The 24,504-nt window shown below is 60.3% G+C and overlaps 2 protein-coding genes across 4 annotated transcripts; both read right to left on the bottom strand.

Annotated features, from left to right (window-relative positions):
• Positions 1–6: 6 nt before the first annotated feature.
• Positions 7–15,134, bottom strand: DHX16 (DEAH-box helicase 16). The gene is made up of 20 exons (XM_079781345.1): positions 14,015–15,134; positions 12,349–12,593; positions 12,091–12,253; positions 11,741–11,797; positions 8,331–8,585; positions 7,874–8,077; positions 7,607–7,798; positions 6,593–6,703; positions 6,348–6,463; positions 4,670–4,880; positions 4,405–4,503; positions 4,172–4,324; positions 3,095–3,235; positions 2,755–2,917; positions 2,548–2,666; positions 2,403–2,470; positions 1,582–1,744; positions 1,337–1,498; positions 949–1,122; positions 7–262 (listed from the first exon to the last, which is right to left on the bottom strand). The coding sequence occupies exons 1-20, from the start codon at positions 14,219–14,221 to the stop codon at positions 134–136; spliced, it is 3,132 nt and encodes a 1,043-aa protein (XP_079637471.1). The 5' UTR covers positions 14,222–15,134; the 3' UTR covers positions 7–133.
• A 1,758-nt stretch (positions 15,135–16,892) lies between these two features.
• Positions 16,893–24,464, bottom strand: PPP1R18 (protein phosphatase 1 regulatory subunit 18). 3 transcript variants are annotated; one of them, XM_079781347.1, is made up of 4 exons: positions 24,163–24,464; positions 21,873–23,456; positions 18,731–18,935; positions 16,893–17,840 (listed from the first exon to the last, which is right to left on the bottom strand). In XM_079781347.1, exons 2-4 carry the CDS (start codon positions 23,430–23,432, stop codon positions 17,821–17,823), a joined length of 1,785 nt encoding a protein of 594 aa, XP_079637473.1. In that variant the 5' UTR covers positions 23,433–23,456; positions 24,163–24,464; the 3' UTR covers positions 16,893–17,820. The 3 variants fall into 3 exon arrangements, 2 of the variants coding, with proteins under 2 accessions (XP_079637473.1, XP_079637472.1); XM_079781346.1 differs by lacking the exon at positions 24,163–24,464 and having other exon boundaries at positions 21,873–24,156; XR_013814030.1 differs by lacking the exons at positions 16,893–17,840; positions 24,163–24,464 and having other exon boundaries at positions 18,798–18,935; positions 19,847–24,156.
• Between the last annotated feature and the right edge of the window lie 40 nt (positions 24,465–24,504).

Raw genomic sequence — 24,504 nt, 5'->3', positions numbered from 1 at the left:
TATGAGATCAAGGTTCCACATCACTTTCTCCAGCTTACAAAAGTTCGCACAAGCTTTATTCCAAAATTAATTTTATTAACGGATATTAAATAACATGGAGATGGAGCTGGTGTCATGTTGTTTACTCTTTTCTTTACCCTAGCTCCTCACGTGTCTTGCCTGTTTTTTTGGGCATTTTCTTAGCATGGGGGTCTTCTAGCTCCTTGGCTTTATAATAGTGAGGTGCCACCTCCAGAAGCCAGCTGCTCTCAATCTCCAGTACCTAGAAGGGGAGAGAAACCAGGAGTGATCCCGTCTTCCCAGCCTAGATTCTCGTGTGTGAGCTCAAAAAGGCCGGTTTTGTTCAGTGGGTAGAGCGTCGGCTTGCAGACTGAAGGGTCCCGGGTTCGATTCCGGTCAAGGGCACTTGCCTGGGTTGCAGACTTGATCCCCAGTAGGGGGCGTGCAGGAGGCAGCTGATCAGTGATTCTCTCTCATCAAGGTTTCTCTCTCCCCCTTCCTCTCTGAAATCAATAAAAAACTTATTTAAAAAGGTTCTTTCCCCTGTGGCTGCAGGAAGGCGCAGCGCTCCGCACCATCTGCCCCGAGGCTGGCCTGCCTCCACGTGCCCCTCAGGTTCCCCAGGGGCTCTCCCAAAGGCCTGCGTGTGAGCCGGAAAGTACACTCGGGCAGAGGCCACACCTCTTTGTTCACCAGCACCCCCAGCATCCCCAGCACCTCCAGCACCGGAATCCGAGACAAGAGCCTTTCAAATGCTCGTGTGGATGGTCAGATCTCACGAGACACCGAGTCAGCGGTTAGGAAGGGTGTCTTTCGAGCTTATCCTTCCTTAAACCAGTTTGTTTCCTGTTCCTCTGCCATGCCCAGCGCCTTGAACCTGGTTTAGCTGGCCAGAGTACCACTCGTCTCTGCAACCGCCACCTGCCAGGGCAGGGGTGGAACCCTCACCTGTCGCATGAACTCCTTGGTGGTCAGAACAAGTTCGTGGTAGAGCAGCCAGCGAGGCTGTTCCTCGAAGAGGGAGGAGTTGGGGTGAATGAACACGGTCTGCTGCTGCTTCACGGTGCGGTAGCCGCTGCGCGTCAGCCGTGCCGTGTGGTAGAAGTAGCCGGCGGTGACGGCCTACGGAGCAGGCAGGATACCCTCAAGGGGAAGGCCAGACCGCGGGGACCCTAGCCCTCGCCACCTTTGCAGTTTTAGTTCAGGCTCCTGGAGAACTGGGAAGGGAAGGGTGGGAAGACCCCCAGGAGGAAACGGGCCCCCCAGCTCAGGCGGGCTGCCCAGGCCCCGGGAAGCTGGCCCCGCGGAGCCCGGGGGCTGCGGGAGGGACGCTGACCTTGCGGACCCGGATATAGTCCCCCTGGCAGGAACTGAGGCCAACTTCCACCCGCTCCAGAAGCCCCTCCAGCTGCTCCCGCACATCGCGGGCTCGGCGCATCGATCTGAACTGCACAAAGTTCTCATAGCACCACTGGGAAGAGTAACCGCTCTCAGCCCACTGTGAGGAGGGGAAAAGGGGTGAGTGTGTAGGACCAGAGGCCCCCACGCCCCCCGCCTTCGCACTCTCCCGAGCCCAGCGACCTGTGTGTACACATTTAGCAGAACCAGGTGGTCCCCGCCAGGTAGGAAGAAGTTGACGCGGGCGTTGTCCGCGTGGACAACTTTGTCCTTGGGCCGGTAGAAGATGGAGTTGTTGACGGACAGCATGGCGGCCACTGTCAGTATCTCCTCTGAGCAGCTGTACCTGGGCAGGAAAGGAAAAAGCTTGAGCTCAAAGCGAGACGTAGGGACAGACACCTGGGGGGAGTGACCACGGTGTGCGCCGTCCTCACAGGGGAACCGCCCGTCAGAACAGGGCTGAGCTCTGAGTAGCTGGATTTGGGGGCGGTGCCAGCAGCTCAGGGCTGTGCTGACAGTGACAGATGGACACCTGCAGAGGGAAGGACGGGCCGCTGAGGAGCCAGAGGCAAGGTGGGCACTATGCATCGGGGAGACTGCTTCCTTTGAGCTCATGTGATGACCTCTGACCCCAGCCACGGCATTTAAAGGTGGTCCCTCCACAGCCACATCTAAATGCTCCAGTCTGAGCCTTAGGATGAGCAAGTCCCCACACCAGCCCTCACTCAGCACTCCTCACAGATGGAAAGCCTTCCACTTCCCTTCATGCCCCCAAATTCCCCACGTGTTTGCCGATCTGACCCATTTCCCATAACGGCCACGGACCGCAGTGTCCACGGGCCCTTTGGGCCTCAAAGGGGCAGTGAGCGTCCTCTAGCAACTTGTGACTATCGGTTAAAGGAGAATATGGTAGAGAGAAAAAGAGCAAAAAACAAAGATGGCCCAGAGACAGCAGGAGGCGTGGGCCAGCTTGCGGGCGGGGCCTGGCGAGACGGGGGACTCACTTCTCGGAAGCCAGGATCATCTTAGACAGCATGGGGTCCACGGGCAGCTCTGCCATCTTCCTACCGGACTACGGGGAGGAGAGGGGGCTGAGCCGGTCCTCCTCAGGGCTCCGCCCCCCTGCCCAGCCCACGGCCTGCACCTCACCGTGGTGAGCTCCCCAAGGTGGTTGAGGGCTCCCAGAGCATACAGCTGCTCCAAGGCCAGCAGCAGGGTCTCGTACGGGGGAGGGTCCAGGAAGTCAAAGTGCATGAGGTCATGGATCCCTGCAGAGAAGTGCGGGTAGAATGGAGCCTCTTTCCTAGGACCAGTGACTCCAGCCCGGCTCTCGGGAGGCCCGGAGACCCCAATCACCTAAGCTCTTGAGCAGCAACACCACGTTGCCCAGGCTGGTCCTCTGGATCTCGGGCACCGTGGTCTCCTCCAGCTCGTGCTGATAGGCCCAGGCGGTGTACAGGCGGAAGCACTTCCCGGCCGCCACCCGGCCAGCCCGACCCGCTCGCTGATTGGCTGAGGCCTGGAGAGAACGGAAAGGCAGGCCAGCTGACAACCGGGTGAGGGAGAGGGAGGGCAGCGATTATGGAAGAACTCCAGGAGCTGTGGTCCGTCCTCCGCTCCCCGGCTTCTGCGGGGCCTGCCTGCGGGGCCATCCTGCCGCCCGCTCCCCCATGGAGATGCAGGGGCCCGGGCTGACCTTGCTGCAGGGTGTGACCGTGAGCGACTCCATGCCCGTGCGAGGGTTGTAGCTCTTCTGCTTACAGAACCCTGGGTCCAGCACGTAAATGATGCCCTCGATGGTGAGGGAAGTCTCGGCGATGTTGGTTGCCACAACCACCTGAGTGAGAGGCTGTCGGTCACTCAGAGACCCCAACCTCCCAGCCATGTAGGAAGAGGAATCCTGGGAGATTTGGTGGAGACAGCAGGGGCAGATAAGGGCAGGAGATGAGGAAATTTGTGTCTAGTCCGAGGGGGACAGGCTGGGAGGAGGGTGAGGGGCTGCGGGGCTCAGCAAGGGCATGACGTGGAAAGGAAATGGAGAAGAGGTTGAGGTTTCAGAGATGGGAGATGTGGCTGCCCGGTACGTGGCATCCGGAATGGTCCTTTTAAAACGCACCTCTCATCACCACGCCCACTCGGTGCGAGCCTCCTGACCTTGTCTCGTCTGGGGGTCCCAGCCTGGCTCCCTCCTCAACCAGTTCAAGCCTCTGCCTCACTTCCACTTGACTGGGGAGGGGAGGCCTTCCCTACACTCCCAGGAAAGCCCCGCCAGGCCTCCCGCCTCCGGCGGCGCTGCCTCCTCCCGGCACCATCTAACTGACCCCCCACTGGAAGCTCTCGAGGCCAGGAGCTCTGTCTCACCATATCCCCTCCCCAGGGCAGAACCTGCGAGAACCCATTCGATATTTGGTGCAAGTCACACTTTGCTCCAAACCCTGTGATTGCCATTCAGTCTAAAGTCCAAACTCGTGCACCTGCCACCCGAGGCCCTCCCTAACCTCGTCCAGTTGTGGTTTTGCCGTCTCCCACCGCTTCTCACGAACCTTCCGCTGAACCGTGCACTCCGACCTCAATCACACCTTCAGCCTTCCTCTGACATCCGGCCACTTTCTTACCGGTGCGGATAGCCCTCCCGCACACCAGGTCTCACCACTCCTCACGTGCTCACTGCCTGCATCCGTGCATCCTCTCCAGAGCCTGCACCGGACGCGCCGCCCCAGCCCAGCCCCCGCAGCACCACAGGGTGGGGCACAGGTTTCTGCAGCTCGCTCACCTTGCGCGCCCCCGGGGGTGTGGGCTGGAAGATGCGGGCCTGCATGTCGGAGGGCAGGTTGGCGTAGATGGGCAGCACCAGCAGCTCCCGGATCTTGGAGCCCAGGCGGCGGCAGCGGTCCTGGAGCATCTCGCAGGCAGCCTCGATCTCCTCCTGGATTTGCGGGGAGAGCAACAGGGACCGATCAGAGGCCGCCCTGGCCCTGCCAGCCCCGTCTCCCCTGGGGCCCTCACCTGTCCGGTCAGGAACACCAGGACATCCCCGGGGGGCTGGGTCACGTGGATCTGCAGCACAGACACCACACAGGCTTCCAGGTAGTCGGCCTCCGGAGCCTGGCGAGGAGAGGGCACAGGAAGGCACGCGCTCAGGCAGCCTCGTCCGCCCCCGCTCCGCACGCTTCGTCCCAGGTCCCCTGTGGGCTCTCCACCCACCCCTGCCCTCCTTGGGACAGCCTCCCCCGCCTCAGGCCTCACCCTCAGGCCCATCCGTGGGGAGCACCTTGGTATAGAAGATGTCAACCGGAAACCTGCGCCCGGGGATCCGGAAGACGGGGGCGTCGTCGAAGAAGGTGGAGAAACGGGCAGTGTCCAGCGTGGCTGAAGCCACCAGGACCTTGAGCTCCGGCCGGAAGCGAGCCACATCTTTGATCAATCCGAAGAGAATGTCCGTGTGCAAAGTCCGCTCATGAGCCTCATCCACCATCACCACGCTGGGGGACAGCGAGCAGTGAGCAACAGGAGCGGGCCGTGCAGGCCTGGACGGGGACCCCGGGGGAAGGGCAGCTAGAGACAGAGTCCAAGGGCGAGTGTGGGAGGCGGCGGCTCCAGAAGGAACCGCCTGAAGTAAGACCAGCAGGGAGCGGGGAGGACCAGGCTCCAGGGCCTGCAGCCTCTCAGCTGGGAAAACAACAGCTTCCAAGCCCTGGGGCTGGAGGGTGGAGCCAAGACGGGCCAGGCCTCCCTGTGGGTCCAGGTCCAAACTTGGCTCCAGTCCACAGGAGCGGGGAAGGGAGGCAAGGCCCCTTCCCATCAGGCTGGCCGGCGCCCCCACGATCCCAAAGCCAGCAGCTCCCAGGCTCCTGGGGCTGGCGAGCCTCCCCGCCCGACCTCGCGGGCTCTGCAGACTTCGAGGCCCCCACAATGGGCGATCCTGGGCCCTTGCTTCCTCCTTGCTCTGGGCTTTGGGTTTCTGGTGGCAGCCAAGCCACAGGAGCTCACGCCCCACCTCAACTCTGCCTGAACCCTGGCCGGAGGGGAAGCCCGGCCATTCCAGCTGGGGATGATGGGAAGTCCTGCCCCCACACGCTCTGGCTCCGCTGGCCTTCCGTGGCTCTGAGTGCTTTGGAAGGGGTGTGAACGCCAAGTCCTATTTGTCCTATGGCTGCACTCTGACCTTCGAGGACCGGAACTTCCACCCTCTTGCTCAGCTGGCCTGACCCCATCCGCATCCCGCACAGGAGCCTTCTGTCCCTAGCACTGAGAACCCCTCACGGGCAACCTGCGGACTCGGGCGTCTGGGTCCTGAGCTCAACTTCCTCTCCTGTGACACCCCGGGGCTCCTAGATGTGCCCTCCGGGGTCCCATAAAACAAGTCTGGCCCTCGCCGGTTTGGCTCAGTGGATAGAGCGTCGGCCTGCGGACCGAAGGGTCCTGGTTCGATTCCGGTCAAGGGCACATGCCTGGGTTGCGGGGTCGGTCCAATGTGCAGGAGGCAGCCAATCAACGATTCCCTCTCATCATTGATGTTTCCTCTCTCTTCCTCTCCCTTCCTCGCTGAAATCAATAAAAACATACTAAAAAAAGACAAGCCTGGCCCCTCTCCCACGTGGCAGAGGACCAGGGTGTCTCCTCAAGTGTCCCCCTGTACCGAGCACCCTAAGTTCCTTCAAGTGGTCTCCAGCCTTCCAACTCCCCTGCACCCCACCCTCCGTCCTGTGTCTGAACTCCGGGAGCAGCTGGAGGGGGGGCTCCCTCTGCAGTCCCCTAGCTCCGCTCCGTCGCTGCGGCACCCGCGCCAGCTCTGGGCTGCCAGGGTCACAAAGTTCAGGACCGGCCACGCCAGAGGGACGGGTGAGGAGAAGGGAGGGAGAGGCCGGAGCTAAGGACACCAGGAGGGCACCGCGCCGAGCAGGGACGAAGGGAAGGCGCTGCTCTCCGTGGGGCGGGGCTGGGTCTACCTGTAACTCGCGAGGTCAGGCTCCGAGAGGAACTCGCGGAGAAGCATCCCGTCGGTCATGTAGCGGAGGACGGTCCGCTCCGACGTGCAGTCCTCAAAGCGGATGCTGTAGCCAACCTGCCGAGGCCATCAGCGTGGAGAGTGGGCTGGAGCTCTCGGAGGGAGTGTCGGGCCAGGCGATGAGGGCCGTGTGTGCTGAATCCCAGACCCCTGGGCTCCCTCACCCTCAGTGCCTCCGGAGCTCACCTCATTCCCCAGCTTCACGCCCATCTCCCGGGCAACTCGGGCGGCCACACTCATGGCGGCCACTCTCCTGGGCTGGGTGCAGGCGATCTTCAGACCCTTCTTTGTATAACCCTGAATGACAGAGAAGGGTGAGGTCCTGCCCTGGCCGCTAACTCAACTGGTTGGAGTACTGCTCTGATACACCAAGGTTGTGGGTTCGATCCCTGGTCAGGGCACATACAAGAACAACCAATGAACGCATCAATAAGTGGAGCAACAAATCAATGTTTCTCTCTCTCTCTCAGCAATAAATAAACAAAAAAGAAAGAAGAAGAGGTCTTCCCTTTGTTAAATGTGGCACTGTCGCCTAAGACAATTCAGAGAAAACGGTCGTAAATGCGGGGGGAAGGGGGTCGGGGAGGAGGGAGCAGACAGACAGAAGCTAAAGCCCAGACAAGAAGGGCAAACGGTTGGAATGGCAGACCCAGGCCCTCCAGGGTCCTCAGCCAGCCCTGGCAATCCCAGCCCTTTGCGGATCAAGTTCTGAGCTCAGTGGACTGAGTGTCGACCCATGCACCAAGAGGTCACCAGTTCGATTCCCAGTCAAGGGCACATGCCTGGGTTGCGGGCTTGATCCCCAGTAGGTGTGCAAGAGGCAACTGATCAATGTTTCTATCTCTCTCTCCCTCCCTCTAAAAAAGTCATTAAACACATGAGAAACAGTCCTGGGCTCAGTGAGATTTGAGCTGGGAAAGGACAGAGCAGGCGGGGCAGACTCAGAGCGATGGGGCACGTAGGGAGGGAGCAGGGAGCAGGCTCTCCACTCCGTGGAGGAGCAGGGGCCTCGCTGGGCTGGAGTGAGGGCCCTCTCACACCCCGCCGCCCAATGCCTCCCATGGGGCGCAGAACGCCTCCCAGCCGGCACTGTGGCGGCAAGTGAGAAGAGAGACAGACCCTCCCTCTGAGTGGGAGAGGGAATGGCTAAAGTGGGGCGGTGAGCAGCTACTGAAAAGGCCAGGCGTGTGGATGCTGCACCTCCTCAAAGAGGTACTGCGGGATCTGCGTGGTCTTCCCCGAGCCCGTCTCGCCCTCGATGATGAGGACCTGGTGACTGGCAATGGCAGCCAGGAGCTCCTCGCGGAAGGGGAACACGGGGAGGCTGCGGCGGACGGCCTGGATGCACTCCTGCTGCTGGGCCTGCGTGGGAGCGGGCGGAGCTGCCGGCTCCTGGGAAGGAGAGAGGGGCGTGAGCGCCAGGGCCCGCTCCCCATCCTCCCCACGAGGTCCAGGGCTCTCCCTCACCTCATCGCCCTGCAGCTGAGCGGCCCGGACAAACTCGATGGTCTCCTCTTCCTCCAGCACCAGCTGGTACTTGGGCTCCTGGGAGGCAGCATCTCGGGCCCCAAATTTCAGGGCGGCGGCCCCCAGCCGGGCCTCCTCCCAGCGCCGCTGCTCCTCCCCGGGGGCACCCGATTCCTCCTCCACCAGATCCATAGCTCGAGCTGGCTGCAGGACGGCACAGCGGGCAGTGAGCAGGGTGGGCACAGCGGGCGGTGAGCAGGCGGGCACAGCGGGGGGTGGGCACAGCGGGCAGTGAGCAGGCGGGCACAGCGGGGGTGGGCACAGCGGGCAGTGAGCAGGCCTGTCCTCCCCCAGCTCCCTCCTCCCGTCCCGACCTGGCCCACTGGGAAAGGGAGACAAGGAAGGGGTCCCCCCACTGACACCAAGGCAGGGCCCCGCGGCTGCGCCTTCGCCTCACCTGTCCTCGGGTCTCCTCGGGCATGTGGTAGCGATTGGTGGCCTCCAGCTTCTCTTGCTCGCCGGCGGCCCGGTACTCCCGGGCCAGATCCCGCACTCGCCGCTTGTATTTGAGCTCCCGCTGCTCATGCTGGCTCAGCTCCACGTCCCCAAAGAGGAACTCCTCATCCGCCAGCTCGGCCTCCAGGTCCTCCAGCTTCTCTCGCTCCCGCTTGGCCAGGTACTCGCGGCGGGACTTCTTCCGCAGCTCGGGGACCTGGGTCAGCACAGGGCGGTCAAGGCCTCGTCCTGTCGAATGGCAACCCCGCCCCCTTCCTACCAGCACGCCAGGACGAGACAAGAACCTTAAGATGAGCCTCCCTTTCCTTTGTGAGCACCTGCGAGCCGCGAGCACCAGGCCCGGAGGCCGCAGCGGACCCGCGGACCGCCATCGCCAATACAAAGGCATCAGGGCGGCTATGTGGATGTCTGCCAGTCTGCTCCCCCATTTCCTACCCGAGGGAGGGAAGAGGGGAAGCAAAGGGCTGACACCAGCCCTGGGAAGCGGTTTCCACCCGACAGCGGAGACAACGGACACCCTGCAGGCGCCACAGGCGACCGGCACCCAGCGCCGCTGATGCTCGCTGGTCAGAGGCCGTGGTAGGCGGCAGGACTGCCCTGGGGGAGGGAAACCCCACACACACAGCAGGCCGGAGGCCAGCACGAGGGTGCCTCTGGGAACAACTCCTGCACACCTGTGTCACTTGGCTTCTACACGTTTCCTTAGATACACGCTTTTCAGGACACACTGAAGGTGACAGAAGACTGGCCACCTCCTTAAGCCTTCCTGGCTCTCACCACCTCTCCCTGGGACCAGACCACCTCCTCCGTGGCAGTGGCAAGCCCGCCACGCCCACCCCTGGGGGCTCCGATTCTATTTTTAAAAAATATATATTTTATTGATTTTTTACAGAGAGGAAGGGAGAGGGAGAGAGAGTTAGAAACATTGATTAGAGAGAAACATCAATCAGCTGCCTCCTGCACACCCCCTACTGGGGATGTACCCGCAACCAAGGTACATGCCCTTGACCGGAATCGAACCCGGGACCCTTGAGTCTGCAGGCCGACGCTCTATCCACTGAGCCAAACTGGTTAGGGCATCCAAGTCTATTTAATTGCTTGGCTTTTCTTGTTTGTTCTGTGAAGACTTCAAAGGGAGTTTATGCTGATGACGTAATCTGAGTACCACAATCAAACACTCCTCCTTCATCCTGATGGAGGCAGATGGATGGCTGAGCGTGGACCTAAGAACCAGGAGGTCACGGTTCGATTCCGGTCAGGGCACATGCCTGGGTTGTGTGTTCTATCCCGTGTGGCGCGTGCAGGGGGCAGCCCATCAATGATTCTCTCTCATCATTGATATTTCTACCTCTCTCCCTCTCCCGTCCTCTCTGAAATCAATCAATATATACAGAGAGAAAAGGAACTCGTGAGTACAGTGTAACACACATACATACACACGAAGGACAGGAAAACTGTCACCAGAGGTGGCTGTCACACCTAACTTCCTACTTTGAACATTAATAGTTAAAAGGAACACGCATTTGCCCTGCCTGCTAGGAAGGACCTGCAGCTCACTTCTAGTTGTTGAGAAAAAGCTCTTCTTTATATAAAAAGGACCCCAAGATCAGCATTGCAAACCCCATGAAATGACTGATTCCGGAAAGGCGCAGAATGGGCTGGAGAAAGGACGGCGCCGGGAGCAGGGCGAGGCTGGCGAGGGCAGGGCCTGGGCGCGCACACCACCCGCAGGTGCTGCGGCCACCGCTCTCCTCCAAGTCTGGACAAGCTTTAACCCAACTTCCACTTTTCAGCCCACACGAGCTTACCTCCACAGAGAAGGGTGAGATAACCCGGAACACAGGACAGGGCACAAGAGGAGACGGAGAGGAGACGAACCAACCCTGAGAGACCTAACCACCACACGCCACGCATGGCCTTCACTGGGTTCCGATTTGGAAACGGCGGTTGTTCAAACCGTTTCAGCCCTGGCGGGGTAGCTCAGCTGGTTAGAGCGCCCTCCGGACACACCGAGGCGGGGTTCGATCCCCAGTCAAGGCACATACAATGCGTAAGTGAGAGGAACAACAGGTCAGAGTCTCTCTCTCAAATCCATACGTACAAATAAAAAATTGTTAAAAAGACATTTTGGGGTGAGCAGGGGAGTCTGACTGCAGAGAGGTTCACCTGAGAAGCGCTGTTCACCTTCTCGGGGGCAACGGCACCCCACTCCGGGGAGAACGCTGGATTCCTAAGAGGCACATGACGATGGGAAAAAGTGCTACGATGTCTTAAGCGCTTTTATTTTATTTTTTAAAAATATATTTATTGATTTTTTTTGAGAGAGAGAGGAAGGGAGAGGGATAGAGAAATAGAAACATCGAGGAGAGAGAAACATCATCATCAATCGGCTGCCTCCTGCATGCCCCCAACAGGGGATTGAGCCGCAACCCAAGCATGTGCCCTGACTGGGAATCTTGGGGGCCTCTTGGTTCCTGGCTTGACACTCAACCTTTGAGATACACTGGCCAGTAAATGCTTTTAAATGATTCAAAATGAAAAAAAAAAGGCCACGTTTACACAGACACTGCAATTTTTGAACCCAAATAGTCTGTATGAATGTCCATTATACTATTCGTTCAACTTTCCTATTTGTTCAAAAGTTTTCACAATTGAAAAAAACAACCACTAAACAAATTAAGGCAAATTAAAAACACTGCACTATTGAGAGACGTCTGAGTCTCTGGCCACAGTCCTTAGTGGCGAGACACGAGATGGACGGGCGTGGAGAGGCCTGAGGCCTGAGGCCATTCTTAGACACCCAGAGTCTCTTTGGGGAAATCTAAGTGTGACCTTACTTGGGAAGACCAGGCCTTAGAAAAACTGCCTCCCCCAGAACAAGTCCAGCTCATCAACCAACCAACCAACCAACCAACCAACCAATCACAAGCACTCTGTCCCATGCAGTGAGTGAGCAGACCAACCAGGAAACCAGAGGGCGGCCCCCGGCCACGGGGGATGGGATGGAGGCGCGGGGGGGGGGGGGTGGGGGGGGGACAGTGTTGGACATGGTGTGCTGAATGATCAGCACATCCCCGGGTGGGACAGCTGCCCTGCCCCTACCTTCCAACTGCCTCCGGATTACATGGGAAGCCGCACATTTCTCTCACTAACACAGTGTGATTTGATCCAAAGGAGTCAGGGAGGGTTTCTGGGTAGCTTCCTTCCCTCTACAACTAAGCCCACCTCAGCGGGCTCCTGTCAAGCAGGCAGCCCCACTGCACTGCCTCTGGGGCTTCTCCCGACCACTAGCCACGCCACCGAAGTCTCTCCTTCGGCCTCCGGTCTTGGCTTCCTGGGCACTGGACTCACCATGGCCTTCCGGTCTTCCTCAGCCATCTTGAGGCGCTTCTGAGCCTCTTCATAAGCCTAGGAGAAGAAACCAAGAGTGAAGGGTGTGAGGCTCAAAGTTGCCACAGCCACAGCCACAGCCACAGCCACTCCCCCCAGAATCACAAGGACAGCACAGGGAAATGTCCTGCTCACTGAGGAATCGACCACCACAGCGTCAGCCAGGCGGACCAGAGGTCCCTCTCCAGAGGTGAACACCCCACTACAGGCGCCTCTTGTCTTCCCAGAGACCCCCATCTCTGCATCACGCCCCCCGCAGATCTGACCCAGGGACCTTCCTGGGGATGACGGAGTGTGCTGTCCCCACGCACCTTCTTGTCTGACCGCTCCAGGACGTTTCGAGTCCGATCCTTGTCCCGCTGCCGAACCCGCTCAGCGAAGGCATCGCGCTCCTCCAGGTCCTGGAGGCGCTCTCGCTCCGTCCGCTCCCATTCATCCTCCGACTCTGGCTTTTCTGTCTGCTGTCTGCTCCCCCTGCAGCCCAGCGCAGAGGATTACATAAGGGCATCCAGAAGGTTTACTGTACTGTCCACCACTGCCCATCCTCTCTCATCCTACTTCTGACTCACCCTGTCTTCTTCCCTTTCTCAGAATCCTCTTCTTCCTCCTCCTCTTCCTCCTCCTGGCGTTTCTTCCTGAGGTGTTTCCGCCTTTTACGCTTCTTCTGGAGACGGGTCCCAGCCCTATCCACACTCTCCTCACTGCTCTCCTCACTGTCTTCCAGCAACTTGTACGATCGGTTCTTCTCCAGCAGGGCGCGAGCCTCTCGCTCGGCGGCCCGGGCTGGCTTTTCCACCACCGCCTCCCGGGGTACCTGTTGCAGAAGAGATGAGGGGGTGAGCAGCTCCTGGTCTCCCCAGCACTGCCCTGGTCCTGCTGTAAGGAAAGGCCTGATCTTAACTAGCCTTCCTTCACTCCACGTTCATCAGCCTCAGCTGCTCACCTTTCCTTCGCTCAGTCGCGTGTTTAACAAGCATTTACTGAAGCTGTTCCAGGCACTTGCTAGGCACCAGGGATAGAGGAATAAACGAAAGAGAAAAACACCTCTGCCCTCGTGGAGTTTACATTCTCAAACCCCGTTCTCAATTGCTCAGCCTGTGTTCCCCCAGTGACCAGGGGAGTCCTGCCCGAGGACTGACCGGCTACAAGGCCTGCTTTGCAGAGCCTGTGAGGGCTGGCCCTGCACCAGCTCCCGGTGCACTGGGGAGCAGACTGACGCCAAGTTCTCCCTCCTGTCACACTCCCACCTCACCTCTCGCCAGGCACCAGTGGGACAGCCACAGGCTCCTTGCCGCCCTCCGCACACGCCGAACCTGCACTCTCACTGTGCTTTCCGAGCCCGATCTGTGAGGTGCTCTACTAGGTAGTAGGAGTGCCTTTTACTTATTGATCTTTTTTGTTATTCCTCACCCAAGGGTATTTTTTTTTTTTTCCATTTAGAGAGTGCAAGGGAGGGAGAGGGGGAGAGAGAAAAACACTGATGTAAGAGAGAAATATCGATTGTTTGCCTCCTGCACGGGGCTCCAACCCGGGATGGAACCTGCGATCCAGGTACATGCCCTTGACTGGGAATGGAATCCGAGACCCTCTGGTGCACAGGCCAAACCTCTATCTACTGAGCCACCACCCCGGGCTTTTCTTTTCTTTTTTATTTAGTGATAAGAGAGAGAAACACCGACTTCTTGTTCCACTTATTTATGCATCATTGGTTGGTTCTTGTATGTGCCCTGACTGGAGATCGAACCAGCAACCTTGGTGTATGGGGACGGTGCTCCAACAGAGCCACCGGCCAGGGCTGGCAGAAGCTCGCCCTTCATACCTTTACTCCTCCCCCTTCTCTACCTGACAACTGCAGGGGCTCTGGACCCGCTTCGCCTGGCCTCTGCTCCGCAGCACTTCCCACACCTCTCTGCCATGGCCTCAGGAACACTTGTTAGATTTGTTAGAAACGGAGACCCCAACCCAGACCTCCGGGATCGGAATCTACATTTTAACTGGGGCCTGGATGGATGCATGGCAAGTTCACGATCGAGAAGCACTGCCATGCAAGACTTAACCCAACACACTCGACCTTCCTGATCTTCACGGAGCTGGACGTGCAGTACCCAGCACAGCGCCCGGCGGCCGCGGACGGACAGGACCAGCGACTGCGAACTGAGCTTATTCAATCGCGGGAGGACCGTTAGCCCCGCCCCACTCGCAAGTAACCCAGGCCCCGCCCCGCCGCGGCCACACCTTGCTCCAGAGCCGCAGGGCGAAGTCCCGCGCAGGCCCGCCGAGGTCCAGGGTGTCGGTGTCTCGCAGGCGCTGCAGGAACTCCTCGGCCGAGCGGCAGCGCCGCGCGGTGCCGATCAGGAACTGCGCCACGTGCCGCTCGCTCAGCCCCAGCACCGCGTGCAGCTCGTCCTGCACCCAGCGCTCCAGCGCCGCCGGCGTCGCCATGGCGACCCGCTCCCCAGCCGCGCGGGCCCCGGGCGGGTCGGAGGCCTGGAGGCCGGATGGGCCCAGCGGCCGCGCAGGCACCGCCCGAGGCCCCGAGGGTTAGGTTTCCAACAGCCCAAAGCCGCCTTCTCGGACCGCGGAGCTTCCGGTAGTGCTTTTCCGGTCTGAGCACGACGGTGGCCGAGAGAGTCCAAGTCTCGCGGAACCGTCCGGTAGTTCGCGTGAAACACTTTCTTTCCGGCCCCACAGGATCTCTGTCGCCCCCAGCTGGTCAGCCCGCGGATGCTCCACTCACCCCTTCATTCAACAAACGCGGACGCCTAAGGTGCTAGACACAATTTTAGGCGCTGGGGATACAGCAAAGAACAAATCAGACCAAAATCCCTTACATTTGAGAGGGAAGAGGGGAAGATAAAGTACATAATAAATAAAGCATGTAAGAGGGGAAGATAAAATACATAATAAATAAAGCATAATAAATAAAGCATCGAATTTACATTTGAGAGGGAAGAGGGGAAGATAAAATACATAATAAATAAAACATGTAAGTTCTATGGAGGCCCCCCCCCAAAAAAAAATGCAAGGTGTATTTGGGATTCCATTTCAAATCAGCCTGTACTGATTAAGAGTGAGCTTGCTCGGACCCCTGTCCACAGCAGCAGTGAATACAGGTGAGGCCTGAGCGAGGACCTCCAACCAAGAAGGAAGTTGGGATCTGGGGGGGAAACAAAGGTGCTTTGCTTTTCTTGGTGCTATCTCAGAAAGTACTTTTAAAAGACCACCTCTGGCCGAAACCGGTGTGGCTCAGTGGATAGAGCGTCAGCCTTCGGACCGAAAGGTTCCAGGTTCTATTCTGGTCAAGAGCATGTACCTTGGTTGCGGGCACATCCCCAGTGGGAGGGTGCAGGAGGCAGCTGATCGATGTTTCTAACTCTCTATCCCTCTCCCTTTCTCTCTGTAAAAAAATCAATAAAATATATTTATTTTTAAAAAAATAAAAATCTCCTCCGAACTAGTCTGGCGGCTGTGGCTCGGTGGTTGAGTGTCAGCCTATGAATCAGGAGGTCAGGATTGGATTCCAGTTGTGGGCTTGACCTCCGGTAGGGGGCCTGCAGGAGGCAGCCAATCAGTGATTCTCTCTCATCACCGATTTCTCTCTCTCCCCCTGTGCTCTGCATGCTTGCTGACAGCTTGAGAACTGCAGTGGCGGCTGCGTGTTTACAAGGGAGCAGACATTGGTAGTTGACTCTGCTGTCTGACCTCTGTTTGACCCTGCTTCATACTTTTATGATTAATGGGACTTATCAGACACCACTGTTGAGAAAAGGAACATTGTTATTCCAATGAACAGCCACTGGTAATTCCATGTCATTGACTTCTTGGATGCATTGATTTTGGCTTCTGAGATGGACTGTGGGCACCCCTGGCATCTCTCGGCTCCTGCCTCTACTTTCTTGGGTTAAAACAGATTAGGATCTTCACCTTAGCTACTAACTTAAGGATTCTGTTACCCTCCATGTCCACGGCCTCTCTGAACTGGCTAATTCTTTTGACACTTTGCTGTCCCCCTGCTAGTAAATTAAAGGCTGGTGTCTAATAAACCCTGTTTTTAGTGGGGTCCCTCTGACTGGACTGAGAGAAGCATCCTCTATGGACAGGACCATACCTATCCAAGCATGTCTTCCTAACCTGGAGAACTAAAACACTGACCCTGTAAGTAAAGTATAATCTTCCACATTTGTAGAAGATAGAATTCTTTGAAATGGGAAAATCTCCCAGGATATACTTGGGCAACAAAGCCATGAAATAGCAATGGATTTTTTTTTTAATCCTCACCTGTGGACATGTTTTTATTGATTTTAGAGAGAGAGGAAAGAAGGGGGAGAAAGAGAAACACCGATGTGAGAAACATCTATCAGTTGCCTCCCATACATACCCTGAGCAGGGATTTAACCCACAACCTTTAGGTGCTCGGGATGATGCTCCAACTAACCAAGCCACTGGCCAGGCCGGCGTGGATCTTAAACCTTTAAGAACACCTGCTGTCCGTCAGAGGAGACCCCGTGCAGGACGCTGCGCTGCTGCTGCTGCCCTGTGGTTTCGGGTTCGCCGTTGTGGCCTGAGTCCTGGAGCCTCTGGTTCGCCAGCGGCACACTGCCTGCCGCTTGCGTGGCCGTTGTCCTCTGAATGCGGGACCCTCCAGCTCGGAGCATCCTCTGCCTCCAGCTCCTTAGCTCTTCTCATCTGCTGGTTTGTTCCCGGGACCGTCCTTCTAGAAATAACTGCTTTGTCTGCGAGGTGCCAGGCGTGGGGTTGAAGCTGACCAGTGCAGTGTGCCCTCCTGGCACCGGCCCTGCCTGGAGACACTTCAGCCGACCTTCCTCAAACAGCCCTGAGGAGCCCCTGGGGCTCTCCCAAAGCCTCCCAGGGCAGTGCTGCGCCCGCCCACCCCGCCCACAGCAGGGCCGCTTCCTCTCCTCGGCCAATGGGAAGGTGGCAGAGGCTTGGAAGAACCAGAGCAACCTCCACATACACTTTTTTTTCTAAAGAAGGAGAAGCAACAAGAGAGTTGGAAAGAACTCCACTTTATTATGAAAAATTGTTTTTGTCTTTTTAAAGACAAACAGGCAATTGATAAGGAAGAAGAAGTGTGTGTGTGTGTGGGGGGGGATTGAGGTGCTTCATTAGTCACACCAAACCCTTGCAATTCAATTCATTTGTGAACCATGAGGAGGGACAGAATTAAATAACCAGATGGGGGTACAGAGCTAAGATTCCCAGCCTTCCCTCTTGGGGGAAACTGAGGCCGAGTAATACTGAGCAAAAGTGAGGAAGCCACAGCCCAGGTCATTCCTGATGAGGTGACTTTGGGGACAGGGAAGAGGGTCCACAGGGACATGGGAAATAGGCGTGGCTTGTAAACCTGGGACCTTGCGGGAGGGGGAGCTGGGGGAGTTTGTAAACCAGGTTATGGTCAAGAGAGGAGGCAAGAGCCCAGCTGGTGTGGCTCAGTGGTTGAGGATCAGCCTATGAACCAGGAGGTCATGGTTCAATTCCCAGTCAGGGCACATGCCCTGGTTGCAGGCTTGATCCCCAGTCGGGGCGTGCAGGAGGCAACCGATTGACGGTTCTCTCTCATCATTGATGTTTCTATCTCTCTCCCTCTCCCTCTCTGAAATCAATAAAAAAATATTTTTAAAAAGAGAGAGGAAGCAGGAGCTGTAAATGAAGGGCAGTGCCTAAGGAACAGGAGAAAGAGGTGCCTATAAGGACTGGGCCAGCCTCCCAGGGAAGGCTGTGGGGAGGTGTACTGTGCCCACGGAGATGGAGGGCTCTCCTCCCCACCCCATCCTGGAGCTCCGCCTCCGCCTGGGGACTGGGGTCACCTAGGGAGCACGCCCACACCTGACACTCACTCTGGGGGCTCTGAGTGAGTGGCATTTGGCTGTCCTCAGAAACGGGGTGCGGAGAGCGGGTTGGAAGACGCTGGCTGCCCTTCCCTGCCAGGCTCATTTTGAGGGGCATCTGTCCGGAATCCCCTGGGACCAGGATCTTCAGTTCTGGGAAGGAGGAAGGTGCGTCCCTGTGTTGGGGGAGCGTCACCTCCGGCAGGACTCGTCTGTGGGAGGAGGCAGTGACACGGGGGATGAGTGCAAGCCCCCGCCCCGGCCTCCCCACCCTCCCCACCCTGCGGGCCAGGGGCACGAGGAAGTTGTCTAATGTTGTCCACATCTTGAGTGATTGTTACTACCAGGAAACTTCATAAATAACTTTATAAAAATTATTTAACCCTCTCAGTAACTCCAGGAGACAGTCATTTTTAACACCATTTTAATAATAAATTGAGCCCCGGCCAGTGTGCTCAGTGGCTTTAGAGCGTCGGCCTGCAAACTAAAGGGTCTTGGGTTCGATTCCGGTCAAGGATATGTACCTGTGTTGCAGGCTCAATCCCTGGTTGCAGTCAGGGTACGTGTAGGAAGCAACCAATCAATGTGTCTCTCCCACATCACTCTTTCATTCTCTTTCCCTTCCACTCTCTCTAAAATAAAAGAAATACTAAAAAATTTCCCTAGCTGGTTTGGCTCAGTGGATAAAGCGTTGGCCTGCGGACTGAAGGGTCCCGGGTTCGATTCTGGCCAAGGGCACATGCCTGGGTTGCGGGTTCATTCCCAGTAGGGGGCGTGCAGGAGGCAGCCGATCAATGACTGTCATTGATGTTTCTATCTCTCTCCCTTTCCCTTCCTCTCTGAAATAAATAAAAAACATTTTTTTAAAGTTTAAAAATAATAATAATAAATTGAGGCCAACCGTCAGGTTATTTCCCTGAGGCCACAGCCATCAGAGAAGATAAAATTCAAACTCAGGCCTGACCGCCCACGCCGTGCTGTAACCCACACCGGAGAGCTCGGCAATGTGCACCGCTTTCCAGGACCCGGTCCCCCCGCGCGCCCGCCTCTCCCTCCGGGACCGCAGTGCCCGCTCTGGACGCCAGGCGGCGCCCGCACTCACCCACTAGCAGCGCCTTGGAGCGCAGCCCGCCCGGGCGCTCCGCCGGCAGCTCCTCCTCCTCGTCCTCGTCCTCGTCGGGCGGGGCCGCGGGGGCGCCGGGCGCGCTGGGCGCCTCGGGCTCCGGGCCCAGCTCCCGCAGCACCGAGCTCTCGGAGGGGTACTGGTACGTGGTCTCTAGGGCGGTCTCGCTGAAGGAGATCTTTAGCTGAGGGGGGGGGGGGGCCGAAGGAGGCAGGTCAGCCCCGTGCAAGGTGGGCGTGGGGCCGCATTCGGGCACCCGCTGCCTTTGCCCTCCCCACGCTTCTGACCCAGTTCTCCTTCCATCAGTTTCAAAAACATGGGCCTGAGTTTGGCAGGGGCAGAGGGGAGTACGGCAGGACCAGGGTCCCCCGCTCTGCAGCGGGTGGAAGGCAGAGGGTAAGTGCAAATTAAACACGTGGAAATCAGTCCTGTGATCAGCACGGGCCGACTCCCGAGGAGGGGAGGTGTGAGCTGGCTGGGAGGGGTCCCAGGAAAAAGCAAGGCAGACCCACAGGAGGGCCCTCAGCACAGGGGAAAAGACAAGACCGAGTCCCCAAAGGCGCAGCCGGGGAAGGTGACGCGGGGAGAGCACCGGAGGGGACAGGCACAGCACCAGCCAGGAGAGGGGGACAGACTCCAGCCAGGAGAGGGGGGACAGACTCCAGAAGCAGCCGGTGTGCTCGCCGCTCTCCCTCCGCAGCCCCGCCCGCTCAGGAGCTCAGGGGAGGGGGGCAGCGCGGGATTAACTCGGAGCAAAAACCCAGGAGGGTTCCTGCGACTGTCCGGCCTTCCAGCATGTTCTGAGACACGTGGGGCTGGGTCCCGGCGTCCCGGGCTCAGCAGACTGGAAGTGACAGAGAAGCCTGGCCGGTGGCTGGACGGAAGTGGCTAACATGGGTCCCCACTGGGGACAAAAGCCAGGGCCTGACCAAAGGCTAGAGGATGCTGCCCACGGCCACGCCCTCACCTCTTGGGCATCCTCCCTCCAGCCACACAGGCCACGGCCCGCAGGCCTTTGCACTGGCTGCCCCCTCTCCCAACCACATTATAGTCACACCCAGTCCCGCTCCTCCTGGCCCTCTAGCTTCCACTCACCCTGCGTTTTACCCTCCTCGTGTCTTCTGTCAACAGGAGAATGGGAGATGCTTTACTGGGTAAAGCTTTGAGGGGTTCATGCAGACCCCAGATGAGGTCCCAGCAAGGACCAAGGCTGGGGGAGCCCAGCCCGTGCAGTGACCCGTCTGTGAAATGGCTGACAGAATTGGTGACAGCAACCAGACCCCTTACATCCAGACTTCTTAAAGGGGCGTCTCTGCTTCTGTTGCTGATAGATCTACCCACACTTCTGGGAACCCACTTCTCTTTCTTCATTTCCCCTTTCGGGATAACAAGCTCTGTAGTTGGTTAGACACACTGAAAAGGACTCATTTCCTTCGCTTTCAGTCCATGTTGGACTCTCCCCACACTCTGCTCCCTCCCCCAACCCCAACTTCTGACTGGGCTTCCCAGGAATGTACAGCCTGCAGGGGAGGGGGTGCGGGCGTGGGGGGTGACTCACTGGCTCATCAGCTATATAAGGTCCCGAGGGGGCTGGAGGGAGGGGCTCTGGGCCCCAGGGGCAAGAATAAGGCTGATGGAATTAGCCTGCAGATGTTACTCAGGGAGGGCAGGGTGGGGTGTCCTATCCCTGAACTGGGGGGCAGAGCTGGGCCAGGGCGTGCTAGCCCCTCAGGAGCCTAAAAGGGCGAAGGGGAGGCACGTGGTCCCAGAGCACCGCTCCGCCCCACCCCCACGCAGCCCTGCTTCCTCCTCTCACCACATCCTGAGTGGTGCTGGCAGGCAGGGCCCAGCGTCCCCACTCAGCCCCACCGCCTTCCGGCCCCCACCCCAGGCTTCCTGTTTGGGTGATCTGCTTCCGGCTCCCCAGATCCCTGACCCAGGTATGGTCACCACCACAGGTCCTGCCCTGCCCCCGGATGGCCCTGGACTTTGGGTTCCAAACTTCATGGTCCCTCTGCTCTTTCCGCCCCAAAGCAAAGCCAGCTAAGTCCGTAGGAAGTGACTTTTCTGAACACTTCGCCCTGGCCTCCCGGACCCACCTCACTGCGTGCCGCGGGCTCGGGGTGGGCGCCCTAGCTCCTCGTGATGATGAACGGGGGACAACTGACCCCCAAGCTGAACCTAGCCTGTGGCCCCTGAGGGTGGCCCATGTGGGATGAGGCCTAGAGACCAGGAAGGGGTCCGTCTCGGGGAACACGTATGAGCTGGAAGGGATTGCGGGAAGGGGCGGGACCAGGGCCAGGCCAGGGAGCCCTCAGCCTGGCTTCTCCCCCTTTCCTGCACCCTGATTCCAGTCTAACCTCTGACCCTCCGCTGGCCCTGGTCCCACCCCTGTCCTCAGCTCCCATGGGACTCCCTGCTCTCAGCAGTGCCTCCAAGTTCACTCCTCTCTCTTCCTACCCCAAGGGGAGGGAGAGGCCAGGGGGAGGGGAACCCCAGTGTGAGCCAGTCCCGAGAAGGGAGGGCAAGGCCGGGAGGAAGGGAAGGCGGGAGGGCTGGGAGAGGCGGCACTGTCTGAGGCAGTGGCCCAGCTGGGGTGCAGCCTGAGGTCACCCACTCTAAATGGCCTCAGTGAGTCTCTCCCAGGGGGCAGACTTGCTCTGTGGCCAGCCCTGTCCGCCCCCCCCTCAGCCCAGGACGCCGCCGTCCTCTCTTCCTTGGAATTCTGAGGCCCCCCTCCCCTCACTTCTTCCTTCAGTTTCTCTCTGGAACCCCAAAGCCACCCCCCCCCCCCCCCCAGGTTTCCTGCCCCACATTCTCCTGTAAGGGCTTGTCATCTGGTGACCCTGCGTGTCAGTCAGGGCTGTTGGCCTGTCCCCCACCGATGGCTGGGTTGGCTCAGACTCAGAGGAGAGGAAGGAGAGAAATGGGGGCCTCAGGCCCGAGGGAGCAGTGAGCAGTCGGGGCACACTGCGACACCCCAGGGACAGCGTGGTGGAGAGGGGCTGCGGAGGAAGGGAGTTTGCCGAGGGCGGGGAGGCCGACCACAGAGGCGGCCCAGGAGGCCGGGGCCCCAGAGAGCGCAGAGCCGAGGGGACAAGGCTGCTTGGCTGCTCCCTACCTGTTTGTGGTGCCTTTCCGGGGACCCCTTGACAAGGCAGCTGCGGCTGAGGCGGAGGTAGCCCCCCAGGACCGAGATCTCCTCGGCGGTCGGGTACCGCTTCTTCCCGGCCCCCGGGGCCGCAGCCTCAGCGGGGGCCGGTGCGGCAGGGGCTGAGTGGGGCGCAGACCGCCTGGGGTTGACGGTGAAGGTGTGTCCACTGCGGCGGGGGGCCCCCAGCCCTGGCCCTGCCTTCACCCCATAGAACAGCCGGCTCATGAGGGGATCCCCAGGGGACTGGGGGGCCGGTGGGGGGGGAGACAGAGGCGCGGGTGGGGGCCGCGGCTCCTCGGCTTCCTCTTCCTGCTGCCTCGAGCCTCCAGGCCCCGCGTCCTGGGGCGGGAGGGGGCAGGGCCCAGCGCAGCGGCTCCGCAGGGCGCGCGGCCCCGGAGCCCCCGCCTCCTCCTCCGCAGCCTCCACCCCGAGAGGCCCCAGGTGCTTCCCGGCGGACTCTGGGGGGGCCGGCTTCCCAGGCGGAGTCTCTGTGTCCCTGGCTGTCCATTCTGGAGCCTTCCCAGAGTGCAGGGTCCAGTTCCGCCCTTCGGTCAGCCTGGGGCCCCCCTCCCCACCCTCGGTGGGGCTGGGGCTCCGCTCTGCGGTCTGCCCGCCGTCAGAGCTGCCGCCCGCAGCCTCGCGCGTCAGGGTCTCGGGCAGCCCGGTGAGCTCCTCTGGGGGTGCCCTCGGGGCCGGCCCGTCTCCTCTTCTCCCACATGCCTCGGAGCTGCCTTTGCCTTCTCCTGAGCTCAGACTCCATTCCGACGCCTCCAGTGGCTTCGAACTCTGCTCCTGAGACTCTGCGCAGCCAGGCCTCCATTTAGGGGCCTCCGTTGGGCCCAACTGCTGGCCGTCAGACTCCACTGGGCTCAGCCTGCAGCCGGCCGCCCCCTTCCTCCCGGGGCTTTGTTCTCGCGGCTCCGCCGGCATCAGACCGCGGTCCGCTTCTCCCGGGCTCAGCCTCCACCGCCGCGCCTCTGGCAGCCCCGAGGCCCGGTCTGCAGCCTCTCCCGGGCGCGGCCAGTCCCGGGCCTCCAAAGGCCTGGGGCTTGACTCTCGGGCTCCCCCTACCCCCAGCCTCCTGTCTCCGGCTTCCCGGGGACTGAGCCGCTCTTCCCTTGACTCTCTTTCTCTGGGGCTTGGATCCTGCACCTCCCCGGGGCTGGGCCTCCATTCCCGGGCCTCCGAAGGCCCAAGCCTCCTTTCTGCAAGTAGCTCGTCACTCCGCCGCTGCAGCTGCTGGCGCTCCTGCCGGATGAATCGGTTCTGGTGCACGGGGCCGATGGCCTCCAGCAGGACCGCAGACTTGTCTGGGTCTGGAGGCCCAGCCTCTGGAGGCCCAGCCACAGGGCTGGGCTCCCCGGGACACAGACCAAGCTTGGCCCGGCGGCGTTCCAGGAGCCCCCGCTTCCAAGCTGGCATCTGGGACAGGCGCTCCCGCTCCGCCTTCTCCCGGCCCCGCACGGCTGCCTCCTCCTGCCGGCGCCGGGCCAGCAGCTGTAGCTTCCAGTCCGGGATGGTGGCCATGGTCCCTCGAGGTGCAGGTGAGCACTGGAGCAGAGAGCAGGGAGGAGGTGCTGCTGAGGCCGGGGGTGAGCCTGGACGGCAGCGGGGGGTGGGGGGTGGAGGGCGGGAGGACAGGCAATGAGGCAGGAGAGGGAAACCAGAAAGTGAAGAAAAGGCAAGCAGATGGGGGGGCCGCGGCAGAGGCAGAGGCAGGTTCAGATTTGGCAGTTCTGGGTCCAGGGTGCCAGCGACGGGCCGTGAGAAGAGAGAAGTTGGTGCGGGCGGGAGAGGAAAGAGGCTGCGGACGAGGGAGGCCGGGTGAGAGCCAGGGGGCGTGGGAGTGGGGACGGAGGTCGGGGAGGTGAGGGGCGGAGAGTGAGAGGTCCAGGGGCAAGCGGGGCCCGAGGGGAAAGGGCGACCAGCGGGTACAGCCGGGCGCGTCGCCGCGGCCCCGAGGTCCCGGCTCCCCTTCCAGCTGTGCTGGGGCCGCCTCCCGCCCCACCTCCGCCCGAGGGCCGGGAACTTCCCTCCCGCGGGGACTTCCAGCCCCGGCGCGGCCGCCAGCGCGTGCCCGGACCCCCGGCGTCCGCCCTCCCGGCGCGGCCCGCCTCCCCCGGCGGTGCCGGGACCAGGAGCGCGGAGCCCGGCTCCGCCTCTGCTCCCGGGACCGGGCATCGCCCGGCAGACGGACGTTCCGGCGCGAGGGGAGCAGCCCGGCCGGCCGGAGGCTCCCCGCCCTCGGTGCACTCACACGCTGCGCGCCCGGGCGGGTCCGCGGGGCCCGGCGTCCGGAGGCGAGAGGGAGAGGCGAGGGGTCGCAGAGATCCGGAGGCCGGAGGCGGGGAGGGACGCGGACCGAGACGGGGGCCGGCGACCACTCCGTCAGAGGACAATGGGGAGAGGGATGGGGGCGCGGGGCGGGGCCCGAGGAGGGGCGGGACCTGCTCCCGCCAACCCCGCGGGGAGCGCGTCTCCCCTGCCCGCCGCCGCCCCTGGCCCTCCGTCCCGGGCCCCCACCCACCCGGCTCCGGACCCGCAGTCCCGGGAACCAGGCGCCCGCCCCCAGCCCGCCGACCGGGGCGGCGCCCGTGAC

Source organism: Cnephaeus nilssonii (assembly GCF_951640355.1).
Source record: "Cnephaeus nilssonii genome assembly, chromosome: 9".
Classification (NCBI taxonomy): domain Eukaryota; kingdom Metazoa; phylum Chordata; class Mammalia; order Chiroptera; family Vespertilionidae; genus Cnephaeus; species Cnephaeus nilssonii.
Note: the sequence above shows the minus strand (reverse complement) of the source record. Positions and strands in the feature narration are given on the sequence as shown.